Below are 23,768 nucleotides of genomic sequence, written 5' to 3'. Positions count from 1 at the left end.
AGCCTGTGTTGTCGCGTGTTGTCTCATGAAGTGTTGCATAACGTCCTGGCAGAGAGCAGTGTTGGCTGCATCCCTCGCGCAGCATTCAGCCGGTCGTGGGGCGTTAGGAGGTAGATCGTTATCCTGCCATAAAATCTAATGCAGCCTGCTTTTTCTTGCATGTCTTCAGAGTCGTATTTGAAATATTTGCGATCGTGACGATACGGAGCGTTAGTTCAATGGATGCTGCTGGCCATAGATGTTGACGCAGCGTCATCCGGAAGGGGTGTATGCACAGACATCACGGGCTGCTTCTGCGTCTGCAGCCTGTGCCCCGCCCTCACCGACTCCCAGCAGCATCACCGGCAGCTGCTGTCACAAACGGGAGAAATAGGTTCACCGCTTACCGATCCTGGCGGGGGGGGCGTCGTGTTTTCTCAATGCTTATCGTGGTAGGCTTCGTCAATTTGCAAGTAGCCTCCAAAAATATTAATATAGGCCTATGAGACCCTGTCGAGTGGCAATATCCAGCGTGTCTGCTGTTATTTTACCCGGACTGATTCGCGCGTTACAGCCTCAGTAGTGTGATCGCCTCATCTCTGTTGCTCTCGGAGGTTGTAAGAGGTTTTTTTTTTCGAAGGGCATCATTGAGCGACACGGTGCGACAACGATGTGCACGTTTGACGGCTACACTAAGCAAGTGGGAGGGAACCTGTATCTGCTGCTGTAGTCATTGAGTTTTTTTAGAGTTCCGAGCCATATCCAGGGTTCAAGCTCTCTGCTTCAGCGCCTGGCTTGAGCCTGCAACGTCATGAGTTGATCGCGTCTGACAGATGTTACTGTGTTGCAGTTGCACAGGCGTACGTACTCCGCTTGTTCTCGCTGTTTTGGGGATGATTCTGTGAAAAACACAGCTCATTTCATAAATGTTTAGTCCTCGCTTTGTGCTCGTGCTGATTGCAACCTTCTTGTAGTCTTCGCGTTTACATAAAATGATACCTGGATCTGCCGCATCAATGCTACCGTCTGCAGAAGCGGCGAAATTGTACCAGACCAATTACGTCCGCAACTCCCGAACCATCGGACTCTTGTGGGCCATCTTCACTATCCTGTTCGGCATCGTGAACGTGATTATCTTCTCACAGCCCTATTGGATTGGGGATGGCATGGATACGCCGCAGGTCGGCTACTTCGGCCTCTTTCACTTCTGCGTCGGAGACGGAATCGCCAGAGAGCTGGACTGCCAGGGCAGCTTCACCGAGTTCGCGGCTATCCCCTCCACTGCGTTCAAGGCCGCCTCCTTCATCGTTGGAATGTCCATGATGCTGATCGTCACCTGTATCGCCTGCTTCAGTCTCTTCTTCCTCCTCAGCACCTCAACCGTGTATAAGATCTGTGGCTGGATGCAAGCAGCATCAGGTAAGAACCTTTAAGTCCCCCCTTAAGTGGAACAGAGACTTTGAAAGGAGGTTCAGAAGATAGTTTTCATTACTGATAAATGTAGGGAGAGCACACACTTTCATATACTCACTATAGCTTCACTAAATAGCCTACTTTTCCATGGAAAATACAAATTTTCCAAAGATATTTTGACAAGATCCCATCAAATGAGTGTCTCTGGGCCCTCATTTTTTGTAGAGACATTGCTTTTTTTAAAAATACCTTAAAATACCAACCACTTGGATTGATTTGAATCTGAATGAAGAGTTCATTTGATCAAATTAATTTTCAATGGGTGCAGCAAAAACTGCAGATAATCCCATAGTGTCCTGTAGATGTCAGCCAACACTGCTGAGCAGGCAGTGCTGTCCATGGTGCTGAATGGGTAAGGAGGAGACGAGGGCCACTACCTAATTAACAGGGCTACAGGTGTAGTCACGTTGAGGTAAAAACTGAGGACCAGTATTGGACAACAGCTATGTATCAGCAGTTATGTTGAGGAAAGGGTTTGCACTAAATTAATAAATTGGATGGGTGCATTTCAAGTTCTTATCCTGTGTTTGAATTATGATGGGGAAAAAGGCCCATGTTTACAGTAGCATAAAATGTAGACCCTTCAGAGTAATATCAGTGGTTGCTTTACATAAGAGCAACCAACCAATGTAATTCTGATGTCAATCTATCACAATGCATCTTTGTTGCTGATCAAAACCATTTCTCCTAATACATCAGCATAGTACATAAGCAGTGCAAACCTCTCAGAAGCGTGTATCTCTTTTCCTTATTGCAATGCATGAACATTAATTCGATTTCTTCTTTTTTTACTGACACCAGCGCTGGTAACAGATGATAAATTATCAAATGTGGAATTGTTTTCATAAGAACACAACATGGTGTATACGCTTATTCACATGAGAAAGCTGTTAAAACAATACCTTAAAGATGAAGCTGAATACAATACAAACGGACTTTCTGCCACCAGGTGTGTTTGTGCGGTAGCTTTGGGAGAGTTGAGGTGGTTTTAAATCTCATAGAGGTCAGTGGTCCTGCTGCAGACAACATTTTGTCACTGTTACTGTAGGCTAATGTCATCTAGTGTGAGCGGAGGCCTCCGTCAATCTGAAAGGAGTCCAGGCGCTGCCAAACATCAGTCCGCTCAGCTACACCTCTAGCCATCGCAGCCAGCTTCATGTTTGCAACCAAGGCAAATGAGGTGGGATTTTATTTTGGAACAACTCCAGCTCAGTGTGTTATGTTGGGCTGCATTAATGCAACAGGCCTGTCTAATGAGGAGACCGCCGGGGCTTTGGGCTTCTGTAGCTAGGAGATGAAAGAGAAAGCCAAGAGGAGAGACCCTGACCATAGAGAGCTGACACAGGGAGGCCTAATGAGCGAGCCTGGCTGCTTAGCGCTGTCAAACTTCATCATGCTTAGTCCAAGGTTACACTCATGCTGCCTTCCCTTACTAGCTCTGTGGAGGACAGGGGGCCCACTGGCATCTGTAATGGGCCCCTTACTGTCAGCTAATGTTTGGATAGGAAGGTGCAAATCATCAATATAACAGGGAAAAACTGCAGGCCAGGCAGGTTGTTTTTTTGTGTATGAGAGAATGAGAGCAAGTGAGCGAGAAAACATTATCTTTATTCTGTTGTTTCTGCATTTTCCATTTTCCTTCTAGAAACATTTTTTGCTGAAAGAAATGTAAGTCACATCTCATTGGCACAATGGGTCAGCCTGAGCTTGTTGTCGCTCATCCCTGATGAATGACACACAGTCAGTATTCCAAGCACTGCTCTCTGCTTCAGCATTAACCATTTGGTCGTTGTTGTTTTCTCATTGTAATGCTTCATTTAATCCTTTTCTTTAGCTTGTTTTTTTGTCTCCGATGCAGGTTTATGTGATGCAGAAAAAAAATCAGCCTATCACAGTCCCACCCCTCATTGGGCTATGTGTACATGCTAACTCATTATCAAGGTCATGCAAGTGTTGGCTGCCTGTAAGTTATTTAAGAGATACACTGTGTGCCACTCTGGCAGTAGCGTTCACAGCTCCCCTTGGGCTGAGGTCAGAAGTTTGTGATTAAACACTAAACAACAAACAACTAATTCACGCCATTGCACAGAGCGCCTCATGAGGGAAGCAGTCAGTGAGAGCATGCACATAATTCCTGCCATCTCCAGGAATAGCTTTTAGTTTTCCGTGAAGCTCAGGTAAAAGGACTGCATGTCTGATGAGAAAGCAAAACCACCAGGACACATTAGAGCTCTGGAAACGTCTACCTCAGCCAAACAAAGTGGAGTGCAGAATGCCTCCATCTTGCCCTAGATGGACTTGTATCCTTCTTTTACTTTCCGCTTGGGAGCTATTTCTGTATGTGCATCTGCTCAAGTCTATGTCAGGCAGATGTAAGTGTGCGCTTTTTTTCCGCTGAACTGGGCACAGCAACAAACATAATGCCCAAGCTTCCTATACCTTATTGATTTCTGCTATACCCGCATACAATTTCACCTCTCTGTGCATCTCCACCCATTTCTCTTCTTCATTTTGACCTCATTGTATCGCTACTTTCCTTTTTTTTTTCCATAAACACTCTTCCACTTTTCTCCCTTCTTTTCTCTTCATTATCGTGTTCTGGGGAGCACAAAATGTGCTGTCCATTTCTCTCTCCATCCTTCATGTCCCGTAACTGCAGTTCTTCAGGGGTCTGCACGCCAATTAACTAAGAAGTCTTTGAGGTCAGAGATAATTACTGCACCGTTTTACAACCCGTCTACCTACTCGTTATGTCAGCTGCAGCCTTTTCTTTATGCGATGAGACTGTTCCCTCTCACAAAACATATGAGTCATACCTGTGAATAAGCAAGACATAAGCTTTGTAAAGTCAGCAGACCAAATAAGCTGTCTGAGGGTGGCCTATTTGGATAGATTGAGACTGGAATGTTTTCAAAGGGGCTGCATTTGTGTAGGGACCTGATTTCTGTTCTTTTTGTCTTCATCTTTTGTTTATTTTGTTTATTTTTGCTCTGCTCTGTTGGTTTGGGCTGGTTGTTGTTTTTCCCCAAAAAATAATTAGGAAAGATAAGATTGACTTTAAAATTCATACGAAAAGCAGAATTACAATGTTGCACCCTGAAACATCCTTGGCTTATTCTTTGATGTCTTTGGTAGTTGATACCTAAGGGATGACTGTTTCACGTTGTGCACAAGCTTTTACTTTCTGCCGCATTTGCATGACTTCCTCCAATTTGTCTAATGAGCTGCTCTTGGCAAGTGAGTATCTGATGGCAGCCTGATCCAAAACTGACCATAGTTTCTGTGTCAATGCCATTTGGCAGTGTGTTGTAATAAACACACCTCTAATTTTTGTTATATTATTGGGGGATTTTTAAATCATATTAGATTCATGGAGATGGTCAAGATGCTGCCATGCATACATTCTTTTAGGAATTTACCTTTTTAAATGAATTCATTTTGACTTATGTGTGCAAGGAATAGCACGGATATAAGAATACAAAAAAAAGTCATGGTTGAGGTCCGTTAAGCTCCGTTTGGTGTCAAGCTGCTGGTTCTAAAACTCTGGATGAGAGAAGAGCCTTTGATTATTTTATTTTATTATAACACCTATGCTGACATAGCCTACAGGAAAAAGAGCAACATCACACATTTTATATATTCACGTTAAATGCATTTTATTTGCTCAGATTAGCTGAGTGAGGCTCAGTAACTTTATTCAAAAGTTGGTTAACATGCCTAGTCCACCCCTTAGGGTTCATTACCCTGCCCTTTTTAGCAATCTGTAAGCAGTTGAAATATTTTTTCTTACATTTGCTCTTACAATAACTGTCTCACTGACTTGGCGGTTGACTTTCATTGAAAAATCAAACAAAGTCTGAGGGCGAGCATGTTGTCTTGAAACTCACTTATTAATAAATCCTTCAAACGGGAGCTTCTTGGTGTGCGGCTCTTGTTTGCTTCTCTTCATCTTACTTTCTTTGCACAGTTCACAAATCGTATTAAAAATAGGGCTGCCAACGATAGTTTCAATTGCCAATTAATCACTGGTCATTGATTTCAATTAAACACGGGGGTTGACTTGTCAGAAAATAGAGGAGAGACATCTTCGAATTTCCAATTTTTCGGACCAATAGTTCATGAGCTTACTGTCACATAAGACAAAGTTGAAAGGCAATCGTATCGTGAGCCTTGGAGAGTTTGGCGTTAATTGCTTGCAAAAAATGTGAGTATTTGATTAAATGTAAAATGATTGCTAGAATACTTTCTTGTAACCATCAAACAAATGCGTAATGTTCATGGTTTCCGAGACAACTTAGAACATACGATTTAGACCTTACTGACCTTATAGTGACATAAAGCTAATCATATGAAACGAGCTCCTAGACTACACACAGTCCTTCACACTACCTGAATATGCATTAACTAATATATATATGTATGTAAATGAGGATGCCGCAGCTACAAATACAACCTTAACAAGATAGAGATAAAGTTGGATGAAGATCAAACCGGAGCATTCAACACTTCAAAACTTAATCGACTGCCATTAGTGAGAGGGCAGTTGGAAGATAATAGGGGACCAGAGATGACAATAACGAAAGGAAAGACCGTGGGAAATAACATATGAGAGAGAAGTATGCATTGTAAAGACAGACAGAGGAAACTAAATGTGCAGAGACAACAAACAGAGTTCAGAGAAGACACACTGATTCTCTGGGTCACCTCTGTCTTTCCCTCAATGTATCATTATCAGTGTTTCTCTCTGGCTGGCTCTCACTCTCATGCTCCATTAGCTCCATTGAGAGGCTTGTTCTGAAGGGAGCATTAAAGCCTAGTTGAATGCAGAAGTGGAAAGTGGTCGAGTTCGGCGTGCAAGCAGCCGTCACAGAGCTGTATGCATTTCACTGCAGCAGATACGGACCTGTGTGCTCCATGCCCTTCACTATCAATGCTGCAAATGAGGCCTTTAGTCTGGATACCTAGCAGGTCTTTAAAAACATAATAGAGCTTGACTGAGGTTGATTCTGTTGCTTTTGCCTGTTGCTGTGCTTCTTGTGTTTGTGTTGTTTGCAGCCTGCACTGCAGACTAACATGCAGTGAATTTGGTAGAAATATCAAAGGCATATCCTTTGTATGATCGCAGATATGACCTTCCCTGCCCCTGAGTAATCATTAACTTTCTGCCGCATGCATCTCCCTGAAGCTTCCAAACAACAATATGATACAGCAAATATTAGCATATAAATGAACACTGCTGTCAAAATGCAAAAGATTGTTGACTTTAATTTGATGAAGGCGCTCTAAAGCTCTGTCCATAATTGCCTCAATCTGGGAGTCATAAACAATGAAAAATGTCCCCCTATAAATTTAATATGGCTGAAACTTTCAACACATATTTTGATCTTTATTAACTTGTTCAGCTTTTTGTCATTCATCCGTAATTGACATGCTGCATCTTTACTGCATTTAAGTCAAGCACAAATATGGCTTTTTTCTGCATATTTTCACATACAGTAGATTGTGTTTCTTTAAAGATTTAAGTCATCAGTGCCGGAGAAATATGAATTCATAGTTAAGTTCACTTCATTTGGTTTGAGTTTGAAATATTGTGAAAAACCAAGCAACGCAGTGAAGGAAAGTTATTCCGACATGCTCTTGATTTTTTTTTGTGAAAACTGTCTCTACATCTTCCCCGATCTCCACCATTTTATAAAACCTCTCTGATGATGTTTATTTTATGGTTATGGTTTCTTTAAAAACAAAACATATTTGGGCTGTAAATTGAATGTGTGTTAACGTCCTCTCTTTAAAAATGGATAGCTAGAACTGCAGTCTATGACAGGACCTTATTCTTACCTTGGGCATTTCGTTATTTGACAGCAGTCTGTGCTAGTTTAAAGCCTGCCAGTTATCATCATCATGTTAGAAACAGTCTGATGTATCCAGTCAGTCATGTTGCTGCAGCTATACGTGCAAAGAGAGAAGTAATGTCTCTCTGCAGCACATCAAGTTAGATGCCCAGTGGGGTAGAACTGTGTAACCCAAAAAAAAAAAACATGCATGAGGACTGTCTGCTATTAATACAGGAAGATGCACCAGTGCTATTAACTTAAAAACAAATACTGACATAGAAAACCTTATTTCTGTGTCCCATGTGTACCAATGAGAGAATGTAAACGTATTATACGTATACGTATACAGATACGTATAATAATGTAGTATTAATGTAAGAAACATCACTTCTGAGAGATTAAAGAAGCATAATTCTCTGCAGATTTATTCTCTGGTCTTTGAATAGGCCTCTGAGATCTTTGGCTGATATCTACACTGGTTGTCTGCTGGTACAAGTCAGTGGTGGTGAAGAGGTAAAGAGAAGTGATGACAGCTGGTTCAGGATAATTGCAGAGCCGATCTGTATTCTCAGCGGGTCTTTTTTAGGGCAGATCTACCTGAATGTGCTGACCTACTACTTTTTTTTGGTATCAGATAAAGTGGATACACTAATACTTGCACAAGCTACACATGGGGATGATCTTCCAGGGTACAAACCTCTTGCTGTGGCTCTCCGAGATATGTCAATGAATCTACCTTTTTCACAAGTTTTCTGTCGTCTACACGGATAATCTGAACCACCCACCAGCATATTGCTCACTGGACAGCAGGAGACAAGGAGGATGTTGGATTTCTACACACACACACCATCACATATATTGCATCCACATGCATAGGTATTTGCCTAGATATACTCTTCATATGTTTTTTAAAGTCATTCAATTTCATGGTCAGGTGATATAAATAGCTGCACATGCTGTTTCCTTAATGTTTTATTTTAAAATTCTCGTTTATGGATGCAGAGGGTCTTGTGGGTCTAAGAACCTTTTAAACATGTTTTTTTTACTTCAAACCAAACAAATAAATTCTGATCAATTAGCACCCACCTAGTGAGTTTGGGTGTAGCTCTGTGGAATACAAATGATTAATGCCAGCGAAGTAATCATCATGCCTCCCCCTGTGTTTTGTGTCCCTGTAGCCCCTGCAGGACTATAGATTTAACAAAGTTAATCCCTGCGATTTCAGAAGTCGCCTGGCTCAGTCCAGAGCTTGGCTGTGATGGCCGGTAATTTATTCCACAGGGGGAGGACGGGGAGGGACAGCTAGGACACTGTGACAAATGAAAAAAAACTTTCTAGGACACAGGAACAGTGACATCAGTTCACATATGGGGTATGACCTATGTATTATTATTTGTATTGTAGCTTAGTACATTTGATTTAGTACTTTCCTTCATAAGAATTTTCGGGTAGTCATTTAATACAACAGAACTAATTACATAATGATATTTAATGAGGTTCATATATATGAATATGTGACTGGGCACAATTTCATTTTTATGTATACCAAGTTTTTTATAGTTTTAAACTTTGTTTAGTTTAATCTCAATGAAAATGTTAATGGAATCATTGTATACATCCCCTTTTTAAAAAATCTGAGCTTTAATATAATATGTTTTGAAAACTGAATTTGCAAAACTTAAAAAAAAAACATAATTAATTTCTGGCTTCATTTCTCTGCAGTAGTTTTGCAATAGACTTTTGCCCTGAAAGCATATTTTACTGAAATGGTGGCTGGAGGGAGAATTCACAATATCTTACATTTTACTTTAACAACTGTTTAAATTTTCCTGTTTTCCTGTAAAATGTTGTTGTTACTATGGCATCGTGGGTCGGTGCTCTGCTGCAGCCCCTCTCAGCCTGTCCCAGGTGAAAACTCTTTGTTACTGTCCACAGAGAGACTGCAGCCCTGCCTAAGCTGTGGCTGTTTGCCTCCATCATCCCTGGACGGGTGGCCCATAGTCAGAATTTCTACAGAGAATTCAAAAGGCTCTTTTGATCCTCATTGCCCTTGCCAATCTTTATCCTCTGTGGAGGTACAGGCAGCATCTAAACCTGTTACATAAGCCCTTCACCCCACCCCGACTCCCTCCTGCTACACTCACTGCGGTTTATACAGCTCTCCTCCCTCCATTCCTCCCCTTTTAACTCTCTACCTCTGCACCCCTACGCTGGTTTTAACCTGAAGTGCTACTTTTATTATAGATTATATACACTTCTGCGTCAACTTTATATCACTCGAGTGTCATCACTTGATGATTTTAGAGCACACCGTGTCCTTGCATCTGTATGTTCTGTTTCAACTGAAACATTCACAGCTTGCTCTCCTTTGTAACACCCACTTCAATGTGTAAAAGGAGCACGGATTTCACAGGATGGTCTGTTTGGACACTAAGTGTCTGAGCACGAACGCTGCAGGAATATCTACGGAGGAGCAAAGTGTGCAGAATTTAAGATAAAGCTTTTAAAGAAGACATAAATCAGTCTAATGATGTAGATAAATAGAAAATAAAGAAAACATTTAATTAAATATTTCATGACGTTTAGATTTGAAATAGCTTTGTTAGGTTACTGAAATATCTGACAAAGTAGCCAACTAATATCGATTTTATAAATGTATAGATATTTAGATATTGTTTCCAAGTTAGATAACTCGATGGATGGATAGACGACTAGATGTATATATTAGAATTTTGTTATTCATTCACAGTATTTTAGGTTAATTGTTAAAATATACAGTTACAGTGTAACAGTTTTGTAGCTAGCTAAGCCATCTGACAAAGCTAACATCAGTTTGCCAACTAATAGAGGTTTATAAATGTAGAGCTCATTGTTTCCAATTGCTAACACATACTGCATGTAACTGTTAACTAGGCCTAGCTAACTAAAAGTAAATGATAAATTGATAGACTGATAGATGTGCAGATCAGGATTTTGTTATTCATTAACAGTATTTGAGGTTAATTGTTGTTAAACATTCACACAGTTACTGTGTAACAGTTATGTAGCTAGCTAAGCCAGCTGACAAAGCTAACATGAGCTTGCTAGTATAGCCTGCTAGTTTAATGTGATTTCTTCTTAATCTAAAGGATATTTGTAGTGATATTTATTTTGTGGTCACTGGGATTTTAAAATACTTACACATGTCAACTGTCAATAACAAAATGATGACAAAAATGTTGCTAGCTTGCCAATAATATTTAGATGGATGGATAGAACATATATGCACTCAGTATGTTACAATAAATTGGGCAGAATCATATTGTGAACCGAGCTTCACAAATCATATGGTATTGTTGGTTGAGTAAATCGTTACATCCCTACTAATCCGGTTTAACAGTTTTTTAGCTCCCTGAACCACCTGACAATGCTAACATTAGACTACTGACGTCATAGTCATTAAAAGTTCTGAAGAACATTGCGGGGAAATTTTTTGAAAGACACACTCTTTGATAGCAGGTGTAACAAAGTCCTGTTGTTTATTAAATTGACTGAACAGAAGTTTCAGTACTTGCGTGTGGGTGATGACAGAGACAATTCGTTCTTTTCATCTTCTCCCGTTGGAGAAGGGTCTTTGTTAGCATCTATCCAGGATTTATACATCAGACTTGTTCTGAAGCTGTACCTACAGGTAGACTTGTATATGATATGTACAAGTGGAGAGATTATTTGCAGGGTCGCAGGAGTGATCTTTTTTTTTTTTGTGAAGTCTTGTCCTGGCACAAAATCAAAATGTTTTGTTGAAACAAGCCATTTCTTGCTCATCCCATCCTTTGAATTGAGTTGGTAGGTAAGCCGCGGGCATTATGTACTCATGGTGCAGAAAATTGCTGAAGACGTTGACAGAGCGAGAGACAGAGGATGCCTGGAAGCTTTCTGCTCCCCTTCAGCCATCACCAAGTTTTGCCAGCAACTGAAGCAGAAATAGATTTGGAGTGTAGACAGCTCATCTCAAGATGCATGTTCCTCCTTTTCCAGGGGAAATAGTTGGAACCAGTTTTTAAAGTTTCTCTTGCTCTACTTTCCATCAAGTCTTTGACACTTTGGAAATATTTTTCAGAAAACTGATTTGAATGTGTGTCCAATATACTGTCTAACTCTCCTGCCTAAGCTGTGAGAAACTGCGACTCTAACTCTTATGTATTTCTCATTATTATACTCTCACGGTCACATGAGCTGATATAATGACATATGATGAGTTCAGTAATGTCCTCCATTTATAACCATTTCCCTTTGTTGTTTCTTAACCCCATAAACCTCTTGGACCCTATGGACCATGAATCAGACTAAAGTGGCGACACATTTTTGCACTCCACTTGGTTCCAATATAGAGATAACTCTTGTTTAATTGGCCCTTTTATCTATATGCAGTTATGGCACGTCATTTTAATGGCCGTTGGCTATCCTTGGTTCTTTTTTGGTCATCTTTGAGCCTGAAACAAGTATTCATTTTCTTATTAATTGTCTGGCATGAATGCCCTAACTTAATTCAAGTCTGGACTGGCCATGGGAAAGAAAAGATTAATTAGTCTCATTCTATACCCTGATTATTTAACTACACACAGATCACTGAATAAGCTCTGTAGGTGAACCAGGGACTAGATTTTCTGCAGTATTTAGGGATTAGACATATAAGTGGAACATCCATGTAATTATAGAGGACTGCATGGATTTCTGATGACAACATCTAGAGCTCAAATTGCAGGATGAGCCCATAGATACTACTGCAAAATGCAAATGTACTAACACCAGAATAACTTGGGAGCCTACAGAGAGTGAGCATGCAAATGTGAAGATCAAACCATGATGACACGCTCCCTTGGCAGCAGAGCGAGATGAAAGAGTTTAGACTTTCACTGTCTCAAATTAGGTACTAAAATCCATTTGGATTGTGGCAGATAATCATGTGCAATCCTGGAAAATACTAGACCGGCATCGCTTGACCTATTTACTGACACAAATTATTCTGGATTCTAGTTTTTGATTTCCATCAAGTTTCTTTTAAATGGGGCAAAGCAACAATGCTACAAAGAATCCAAAACAGTTTTACCTTGAAATTTAAGATGGCCTGGGATCCTGTTTGATTAAAAGAAACTTGAAAAGGGCGTCCAGAGTATCCCTCCATAATATGCAAAAGCTTTGATGTGACCATGCACATTCGAACATCTGGATGTGAAAAAATGTAGCTATGTACAAAAAATATAGCCTAATATATAAATAAAATCTGGTAAAGTAAATATAAAACAACGTGTTCAATTAGAAACCATCAATGGCATATTGACTTAACAGGAATAAAGTGAGATTAAAGATCAATTGGCAACTCACATTGTGGTTGTCATTTTTCTTCCTGACTTGCCTGGCTTGGTTTGTAGGGAAAGAGGGAGTCACAGGCCTGAGGGCAGGCTTTTATAATGTTGAGGGGAATGGCTTGGTCAGGTGTGGTACAGTATGGTGATGCAGGTAGGTTGGAGGCTTGTGCTATATCAGTAGCCATCTTGGTTGAGGGAGTAGCAACATTCACTTCTGCAAGAGCAAAATAAAACATATTGCCTCACGGATTCACTTGAGATAGAAGATACTGCAACAATTTATAACCCAACAATATTGGGTAAATAAAGATAATCAATACAATCAATCAAGACCGTCTTATCTTAATACCAATATGGACATACAAGGCATTCACAAACATGCGTCATTCACACAAAGCTGTCAACGACACTTGTTTTGCAGAATTTTTGACAAAATTTTGAATAAAGGTAAACAATATTCGAGCCAAATGCAAACAAAGAACTACAATGGGGTAACAGAAACTGTAAGCAGGTCACTACATACAGAGCTCCTCGGCAGTAAATATATTTTTCTTATTCTAAATTAAAATTCAGTGAGAAGAATGCTTCATTAGATCATTTTGTATTTTTCAGCCCATTTAGTACAAAAACGCTGAATCACCGAATGGTACTATGACGCACGCCTCTGAGCAAGCAGTGTTTTGTTTTAAGCTCTTAGTGTCGGTTTATCCAAGTGTTTGCAGGAAAAAACCCAACACCCAGTATTCTTTTATAAAAGTCTGAAAAAATACTGCTCTATGTTGTCAAACCATTCAAACCTGCAGAATCTGTTTAGGGCCTTGAAACTTTGGGCTATTATTCCACTCCCACCTCTTTCCCCACAATGTGGTGTTTGGACGTGCCTGCTTTTCTCCAGTCTCAGCAATGTGAGTCATCCAAGCACCCAGCCACACTGTCACACAGTGCCTCAGCACTAGCAACAATCTCACTCTGCCCGGAGCTTTACGTGGAGAACAGCAACGTAGACAACAAGCATCAGAGACGTAGCACGTCTTCAGGGGCGGTAGATCACATTACTCAACCAATGAAGAACAATCACAGACTGGTGTTTTGTTCCATTTGGAGGTGAGTAATAATGTTACTGTCTTTTTCTATCTCTCCATTTTCCTGTGCTGCATTTTGTAAGATAGAGACTGTAGAAGGAACCCTTTGAAATGAACGAGGAGGACTTTTCCCAAATTCAGGTCACTATTTCACCTGTGGGAGTGTAAGATTAGCTGTAACATTAAAGCAAACTTACCTATGCATATTCATTAGAAGCCCCACAGGGATAAACACTCAAAGCATCGGTGCTGCATTTCTTTTCTGAGCTGATTTTTTAGCTTTCACCTTAAATGTCACGTTGCCTGCTGTGGGCTTTCTTACAGAGAGGCTGATGAATTCAGTAAACACAACCTTTTATTCATCAGCACTAAGATGTGTCACATTGAGAAGTGACTAATGCTGTTCAGCACTTAAGCTACTGTGCATATTCTACACAAAGAGGTTCAGTCTTTACAGTACATGTCTGTGCGCATGTGTTTTGTGTGTGTGAGGTATGACTGGATGCATCGAGCAGTGTGGGATGTGTGTATGTATAAATTGGCTTGTTAAAGCTGTTTAAACGAGGAGAGGCAAAAATGGCATGCATAAAGGACACTGGGAGATCAAAAATGTGAATCCATTTTCATGGCAGCTTGGATGTGCTGCTGATGTACCAGTGGTGAAAAGAGCAGGAAAAACACATGACTACGTACTTCCACCTGCCACCCAGAGCAATCAATGACATGCCAAGATACTGAAAACACAGTACAACGTCAAAAAGCACGCATTCCTTCAGTGCAGTGCTCAGTATGTGTGATTTAATTTTCTTTGTTTGCAAACAAGATGCATGAATCCAATCACCGTGCTTCTTTAGAGGACACGTTGGACCTGCAGTCACCTGCAGTTTACATAGATGACACAAAGGGATTATGTGTGGCAAATTCTTTCTGTGTTGATGGGATTAAGTTGTCTCTTTGGTAGAACGAGTTTTCTTCTGACCAATCTACTGCCATCACCATCCTGTACCATCTGCCCGTCTGTCCCAGAATCTGCCCTATACCTACAGCCTCTTACATAAACCTCTGTTAGCCAACAAGCTTTTCTCAGTCCAGTTTTCCACTCCTATGATGCCAGTGTTTGCAGAGATAGAGAGCAGAGAGGTGTGTCTGCGCGAGAAAAAGAAAGAAACGAGTAAACACTGAGAATAGCTCCGGCCAGGGGCTGCAGCATATGGTGGCCAGGGCTCATGACGTGAGCGTGGTGCTGGGTATACTCGCTGGCGGCCACACCGAGGCCACATGAGCTCTGTCTCTAAAACCCTCTCCTCTGCCTCTCTATGTTTATATCCCTGCCTCGCCCTGCCTCAGAATCTGTCTGTCCTCCCTCTGTGCCTGTAGGAGACAGCAGGAGAGAGACGGAGAGAAGGGCGAAGCTGAAAGGGTCGGATAATGCCGTCAGTTAATATTTGGTCTCTGCTCCGACTGACAGCTGCATTCTGTCAGGTGTGCTGCTATTTCTGCAGCCGGCATCCGGAGGAGCGGAGCCGTTGTTACTGCAGCAGGAGGTTCTGCTCCATTGCAGTGTGAGTGAGTGAGTGAAGCCAGCAGACACAGATAAAGTGATCATGTTTTTGTAGGATACACTCTTCTGTAAGTCCCTCTATTAAGCATTTCCAAGGACTATATGAAATGTTTATAAATTATTTTTAACACACTATTTTGCAGTCTTAAGCAGCTATAAGGTCATTCAAATATTTATAGATATTTATTTTTTTGTCAAATTATAACTTCTCTTAATGCATATTTCATATAATATCAGAAGCATGTGCCTTGATTATCCTAACTTATCAGTTCATAGAGGCCTCCACTGATGGTATCCTAACAAGAAGTTGTAGACATTGAAGAAATTCATGAATAAATACATGTATCTGCCTACATCCACAATATTGATTAGTATTAACCTTTATTAACTGTTTTTATGCTGCTTATAAATTAACCATATCATGGGACTTAATTACCAGCATCTTATATATATTTTCCTATTGAAACTATAAAAGATACTCACTGTTTTTTTTCTACACTTGTATCTTCATCTGAATCTTTGAATAACCTATTAACTGTTAAGTTCATCAAATTTAAGAAAAAAATAAAAGAAGCCAATCATGTTTTCCAATGTTGATGACCTCAGAGATTTTGTCACAAAGATTTTCAATTGATAGGGATTTTCAACAGAAATTCACAGTCAATTGAGTAAATGAGATGAGTGAGCTAATCAACATAAAACAAAATATATATAAACGTATTATCAATTTTAGTGTCATACTTAACTTTTCTGGTGACAGTTTTCCTTATTTTAAATGAATTCATCATGCACATAGGCCAAAAATGTTCAGGAAATGTTCAACAACCTGACTTCATGCACCGTGTGAACCCTTCTTTTCTGTTGCTGACACGGGCACACACTGACTGTGTACGCAGTGAATTTGGATTAAGCTCCTCATTATGTAAGGGGATGCAGTGATGAGCCTGTTGAATTGTGATGTTGTGTAGTTATGGATTAGTTGTCACCAGGCTTACTGTTACTGTGCATGGAGGGGACATGTGCTCCTCCTCAAACCACAAGCTGCTTCTGGAAACAGGAGCGGCATATGTGGCACCCTCTGTTGGTTTAATCCTTGCTGGTGCATTCCTCAGAGAAAAACAAGTGCAGCAGCAGGCTTTGGGGTAGACATATCAGTAGTGACTAGGAAAAGATATCTTACTGCTCTTGTATCTCTTGTTCTCTTTTGGTATCCCTCCCCTGATGATATCAGCTTTTGTCGGTGTACACCTAATTTATTCGTCTTTTTCCTGCATCCTCAGTCTCTCTCTCTCTCTCTCTCTCTCTCTCTCTCTCTCTCTCTCTCTCTCTCTCTCTCTCTCTCTCTCTCTCTCCTCCCGAAGCTCTATGTAATATTCATGACGCCGCTGAATTCAGCCAAAGGCGTGCAGGAGACACCCAGAAGGATCTGGAAAAGCTTTTGTTGTCTTTGTAGTAAACGCATCATGAGGGAGAGAGGAGAGAAATGGGAGGAAAATGTTATTTGGTCCTCTGTGTCACTCCCTCTGTGAAGTGAAAGCTGTTACATAAACCTCCATGATATACACAGCATTCATGCTGATCCATTCTTTTTTGTTCCGAAGTGAAAATGTTATTGATGCCAGTGCAGATCTATTCATGATTGCCCATTCCCCAAATTCCCAAATGCAGGGACACCCAGAGGATGCACGCACAGCTTCACCCTCAGGTCACCAGATAACATGACAGATGACCGATGAGTTCATCTTTTCAGCACCACATGCAGCTCTCTAAAAGAGCAGATGCAGAGGGCACTTCTATTGTCATATTATATTTGTAAAAAGCTTTGTATTTTTCAATTTCATATACATTTTACTACTTGTCTGTTGCTCTTTCTAGGCAGCATCCTCTTTAGTTTTGGATCTTTTTTAACTCTATTCTATAAAGGGATGAGCCTACAGGGAATTATCACTTGTGCTTAATATAGCTTTACAGTGACTTTCAGCTGGATGTTTACCCGTCTTGCCCAATAACGTAACTGTTTGCAATTATTCTCATCGTCTCAAAGTTACATTTTCAGCCACAGCAGATCACTGTTCTCAGCAGAAAATCTTGAAAGAACTTCCTAAAAAGCCTGTTCCATTACTCAAAGGGGAATAACTACAAATACAGATACCAATATTTGCCTGGGGAGTTGGTGATGACCAAAACCCAAATGAATGTCATCATATTAAATGAAATTATAATTTCAACTGATTAAAATAAAAAATACAGTTATGGCAAGTTAAAAGCATTGATTCAAGCGGATGTAGCCAATGTGACGTCATAAATTGGTTTGTGAAGCCCATTTTGAGGCTTGAGCTCAAAATTTAGGACGTGACCTTTTTGGGTTTTTTAACCATATTTGAATGTTGGATGTACATCATTACGTGTTTATCCTGATTATGAGGTTTACTGTTGTAACAACAAGTCATACAAAGGTTGCTAATCCTCATAGCATATCCTGATTAATCACCGTTGAACCGGCCTGGCCCATGTGGTCAAATCAAGAAGAACTGATGGAGCTCAAATTGTTGAAAATGTTAATGCTGGTTCTGTTAGAAAGACACACAGTGCTATGACGGGTCAGGGATGTTATGTTGGCAAAAACGGGACCTACTCAATATTGGCAGCTGGTCATAATTTTATGGCTGATAATTATTTGGAAATGTTTTTTTAAGTTAATAAAATCACTTACAAGCATCTGGTTTCATACAATGTGGCGTGTTTTTGCAACTAGTGGTGTTTCCCCCCTGGTGGTCATTAGAAATAATGCAGGATGAAGGAGCTTTTGCCTTGTCTTTTAAAACCACAATTTAAACTTCATCCACTCCTTATTTACAGTCTTTTGTTAAAATAGAGACTTACCAAATGTGACTTAAAGTTAGGGTCTATAAAACCAAAATAACATCAGTGCACACTACACTAAAAAACTATTCGATAGCCACTATTAGTTTTTGTTAGCGGGTGGTCTTCTTCCTTCTACTGACTGAATCAAACCTCTTCTTGAGTTGTCACAACCGTTTCTTTAGCCTCATCTGTTTTTCAAACACGTTGCATTTCCTTAAATAGAGTCAGCGATATTTTCCCTGTTCCACTTTAAAGCAAATATTTAAAGGTGGTTTGATTCAGCAGCACTCCAAAGTCAACCACTGTGTTTGTTTATGTGTCAATAAGTTTGACATCAGAGAATTGTTAGCAAGAGGTGAAGAGGCAGCAGACAGACTGATGCAGGTAGAAGTTGACCTGTTCACTGTCTGCTCCCTCACTCATCACAATGTTTTTGTCAAGCCCTCAGTGACGCTCACTCAGGAGCTGAATCATGTACTAGAAGACGTTTGACAGACTGGTCTGCTCTACTGCATAAAGCGCTGCGGTGGGCTGAGTGCCACTGGATCTTGTGAGGCCGTATCACAACCTGTCAGGGCCCAGATGAGTCTTGGTCGAGTGAAAAGAAACTGGATCTTTATTCGAAGGTGCTGCCTTCAAAGGAAATTGGATACAAGCCATTGTCATTCATAAAATCTGTTATTGCAGTAGTATATTCTGCAGATTTGCTCATTTTTTTCCTCACATAGCTAAAAAAAAAAAAAAAAAGCATATAAAGGAATACTGTATTTCACAAAAAGCATTAAAACATCTGCAGTTGAAAATTCCATCGCAGCGCTCCTCCATCCGTCTGAATAAGTACACGAGTCCTTGCTCTTTCAGCCTCCGTGTGGACATGAATTTGTTATGACATTAAGAGCCATGGGGTGGGAGCGAGTCTTCTGGATGCTCTGCACGGTGAGGTATGCAGTTTGTCTGCAGCAGATATTGCTCTGTAATCTTCCTCTCACTCACTTTCTGAAACCTCTCTCAACACCCTCCTGATGTCTCCAGCACTTTTACACATTCACTGCAGCACTACTGTAACAAACTGCAGTGTGTTGCCTATGTGGGCAGCCTACGTATGCGTACAAGAAGACTATAGAAAAAGTCAAATAAGGACACTATCACTCAAATTATGTGTTGAATATGCTACTATCAAAAGCAGCACACAAGACCTTAAAAATGCAGATTGCATGCTTGCATTGCAAAATAAACCCATGTGTTTTGGGGATAAATAAGTGGGGAGAATGTTTTATTATTAATGTGCAATGCTCTCTGGATTACTGTGCAGTCAGCTTCTTTTTCCAAGTCGTAACGCTGCTCTGCTACAGCACCAACTCCGAGCAGAACTTCATCCAAATTGAAGATGAGAGAGAATATTCCCCCTTGAGCAAAAGCTGAGAATGAGGAGTGCTTTGTTGAAATTCAAAGAGAGGGGGAAAATGGGCTTTGGTTTTGCTTGTGCTTTTTTTTTTGCCGCAGCATCCCCTCAGAGAAGAATCTCTTTTAAACCGAAGATGAGAGAGATCAAACACGAAGATGAGGGGGACTTAACCCCCGAGCGGGAGCTGGTATAATGACATTAGCACTATTTAAAATCTAAGAGGGAGAGAGTTTCCAAACAAGCAAAGTATATGTGAATGGGAGGAAATACAAGGATGTTTTTTTTGGGACAGGTCATATTGTCAGAGCTGTTACTACACAGTTGCTGTTGGTGCATCTCACTCTTGCAATGGTTGTTTGTTTACTACAGTTTTTACTGCCAAACCACTGTCACTCATTGTGTCTTAACATTTCCTTCCTGCTTATATGGGAAAAAAATTAAAATGTGACAAATGTTATAAAACAGCAACAAGAGACTGACGCTCTTGACTCAATCATTCCTCTTCCTTAGCTTCCATTCCCCCCAAAATTCTCATAACCCCTGACCTCCTTTGCAACACTACACTCTTCCCCAGATCATTATTGGTCATGCATGCTCCTTCCTAATTTGAACAACCCTCTTGTCCTTCTTTCTCTCGTTCTCTAGGTGTGTGTCTGGTGCTGGGCTGTATGATCTATCCTGATGGGTGGGACAGCGAAGAGGTGAGGCGGATGTGCGGTGAGCAGACGGACAAATACAGCCTGGGAGCATGCTCAGTGCGTTGGGCCTACATCTTGGCGATTATGGGTATTCTGGACGCCCTCATCCTGTCCTTCCTGGCCTTCGTCCTGGGGAACCGGCAGGACGGACTGATGACCGAAGAGCTGCTTGCTGAGAGCAAGGGTGAGACTGTGCCATCTAGTCTGATGAATGTTATATTTTATGAATCTCTTTTTGGAAATTTATTCTCCTCTTGTACTTTACACTGGAAGTCAGAGCCCGGGTCAGAGCAGCCCTCAGAGAGCATGCTGGGATTTATTATCTTAAACTTCAACAAGGATACACCTTGCTTACTGAGGAACTTTATGTGATTCCTTTTGGGTTTGTCAAATTCTTCACAGAAATCACATGTTAAGAAAAACAATCTAACTTGAATTGTAAAATCATTGTCACTTTTTTTTAACCATTCTTATTTTTGCTGAGTTGTAACAGTTGCACTGTCAATACAGTATGCACATTACTGGACTGGCAGAAGCATGCACTTAAAGAGAATGAGAATACTTTTTGCTTCCTATAGCAACATCCTCCTCTTTTATCACCACTTTGAGCCGGACTAAAAATAGAAAGTGTGCACTCATTAGGGTTGTGATAAAACATTCCCTGGTCTGGCAAACACATTAAATGAGCTGAATTTGTGAAAGGATCACTTTCAGAGTGCCTAAAGCCAAAGTTGCTGACGTAATGAGCTTTTGATGCAGGCTCCAAAAAACACAACTTAATTTAGGAAGCTTCAGATGAATTGGCACACAACCATAACGACTGCTTCAGAGTTATGTTTGATCTACTACAATAACCAGCTGCCATTTATGAGCAGCACGTAGACTTAATTTTAAACCCTAATAAGACCATTTTCCCGCTTTACAAAAAAAATGGTATTACAATCTTCATCTGAAGTTATACTAATCAATTGTCATTTTCAAGTGCCTAATCTTTTACAATTACTGTCCAGTATTTTAAATGTGACGATGCAAAATTGGGGCTAGCTTTAAATAAATCATAACAGACTAAAAGGGTTGATGTAAAGTGGGTGGTCATGATGTGTTCACATGTTGTATATTTGGTAAGTGTGAAAATTTGATTTCCAGACAAGGTGCAATCCCACTATAAGGTGAAAATACATTTAAATGATTATCTATCAGTATCATTCCTGCACTTCACAGATCTGCTTCACACTCTACTATGACTGTGCAATGATCCAAGGACAACTGAAATGTGAAAGACCTGTCATAAAGATTCAGGGAATGTGATGTTTTAGTCATGGAAAAGCCCCAGCCCTTTGCACAGGTGTCCATGCATAAGTAATAGTGCATCACTGCCACAGGTCTACAGTGATTTACCATTAAAGGGTTGGGATTGAGGCATGTCTCCCAGTGGGAAATGGAAAAACTATGTCCATGCCCTGTAGTTTGTAACTGAACCAGACAAGCATGGATGACCCATAAAACAACGCCTGAAAGAAAGAATGTGAATGAAGGAGAGAAAATAATAAGTCTTATATTTGAAATTGGCATTATGTACCAAAGGAAAGCCACTTTCTTTGAAGAGAAACACATTTTTATTATCACCATGGTGCCACTTTTAACCATCTGTGATTGTAGCTGTTGCTGTCTTCTACAGAGTCATTCTCAGAGTTGTGTGCCGTTTTCAACATAACTCTGATGACTTTGGAGTAGCAAATGTGAGATAAAAGGACAAGATGAAAGCTCAATGGATTGACAATGTCATAAAAGAGTAAAACTTGAATGGGATTATCAGCAGCAGCACAGGTCAATAAACAGCCTCATTGTGCAGTCTGATGAAATGCCTCAGTTCAGGGCGCTGAGAATGTATCATTTATGAATAATTCATGAAATTATTACAGCTAGAGAGACTTTTAATATTTAGCTCATCTCTGGTGCCATCTACTGGTGATTACATGCCACACAACCAGCCTTTTTTGAAGGATGCTTGTGTTTGGCAATGTGTGAACACAGGAGTCTATTAATAGTATGACCTTGAAAATTGTGTTGTTGCGTTGTTTTCATATTTGTCTCTGTGTTTTTGTTTTTTGCAGAGGGAGGCAACGCCTAACCAAATCTTTAGGTAAGGACAAGAGATGCATGATAAATGATATATGTTGAATAGAAGAGGACCATTATGAAGGCCTTGCGTAATGGTCTTAAATATTTGACTGCAATCTGCAGTGTAACAGTAAAACAAAGGAACACTGCATTTTACTCGTCAGTCAGATCCTCTCAGCAAGAAATCTCAGAAAAATATTAATTAAGAAGGTAAAAGAGAAAGGACGTAGTTTTTACCACACATTTTTTGCATTATAGCAGAGACTTTTTCCCAAATTATTAATTAAGATGAGAGGGCTAGTCTTTGGTGGATCTACCAACCCCTTTGGCATGTGAAATGTGACCCCAAAAAGGGGAGTGGGGGGGGGGGGGGCGTTTGTGATTCACAGTCCATTACACCTGTGAACTAATTAGTTTAATAATGTACTCCGTAAACTGATCATGTGTTGTGTTATGTAAAAACATACAACAAAGAAAATAAATTATGTATTGGTGTTCAATGTGCATTATTTACCTTTGATTTGTAGTAAGAGTTCAAAGTACAACATAGTATCATATGGAAATACTAAATGACCTGGACCTGAATCTTTGCATGTTTTTTTTTCTCATTGTTTCCTTCTTCTTCAGGTTCCTAAACCCCATGTGTCCATTGTCATAAAGTACCTGTCCTTCAACATCAGCTAAGAGAAGGGAGGCGTTCATGCCTGTGAAGAAGAAGAATACCATGGAACCAGCCAGCCTGCCTTTCACATCTCCCAAAAAAACCCAGTGTAACCTTCCCTTCAGGTCCAGCCATCTTGCTTGCAGTCCCTTCATCATCTCCAGCACTTTGACAGAGCCCAATGCACTTTTACCCCCCCCCCCCCCCCCCCCCCCCCCCAACCCCCCTGCTTCTGCAGAGATCCACCTTGCACTACATGTCATACACTATAACAGGGGCAGAGACTGTTTTCAAGAATATGGACCACCCACTACCCACTACCTACCTGAGAAGGCACAGGGATGACATCATATACCTGCAGTACGAGCACACAAACACACTCTCACACAAACACACACACAAACACACACACACACACACACACACACACACACACACACACACACACACATTCAAATGCACTCACATGCACAAACACAACCCTAAACACATAGCCTACACATGCATTACATTCAGACAAAAAATGTCATCAAAAAACTCTGTAATTACAAGTATTAAACTATGTTAACACTTAGCCGTGTGTACCACCGTCAGAATGTGTGTCATGTACGTTTTATTTGTGAAAAGAAGAAACTGCTCATTTTCAGATTATATCAGGTTAATGTAAATCTATTGTGTTTCATATGTAACGTCTGACAATGAAATGAAAGTCTTAGTTTCTTCTTTGCCCATACTCTCTGT

The 23,768-nt window shown here is 40.5% G+C and overlaps 1 protein-coding gene across 1 annotated transcript; it reads left to right on the top strand.

Moving 5' to 3' along the window:
• Window positions 1-204: 204 nt before the first annotated feature.
• On the top strand, window positions 205-23,253 carry LOC132972671 (LHFPL tetraspan subfamily member 3 protein-like). Its single transcript, XM_061035671.1, has 4 exons — window positions 205-1,398; window positions 20,193-20,429; window positions 22,360-22,388; window positions 22,994-23,253. Exons 1-3 carry the CDS (start codon window positions 972-974, stop codon window positions 22,374-22,376), a joined length of 681 nt encoding a protein of 226 aa, XP_060891654.1. The 5' UTR covers window positions 205-971; the 3' UTR covers window positions 22,377-22,388; window positions 22,994-23,253.
• Window positions 23,254-23,768: the final 515 nt, after the last annotated feature.

The sequence above is a fragment of the Labrus mixtus genome, chromosome 4 (genome assembly GCF_963584025.1).
Source record: "Labrus mixtus chromosome 4, fLabMix1.1, whole genome shotgun sequence".
Lineage (NCBI taxonomy): Eukaryota > Metazoa > Chordata > Actinopteri > Labriformes > Labridae > Labrus > Labrus mixtus.
Note: the sequence above shows the minus strand (reverse complement) of the source record. Positions and strands in the feature narration are given on the sequence as shown.

Coding starts and splice junctions, on each gene's coding strand:
- LOC132972671 (XM_061035671.1), top strand. CDS start 972: ATGATACCTGGATCTGCCGCATCAATGCTACCGTCTGCAGAAGCGGCG. Junction 1,399..20,192: donor CTGGATGCAAGCAGCATCAG/GTAAGAACCTTT, acceptor CTCGTTCTCTAG/GTGTGTGTCTGGTGCTGGGC.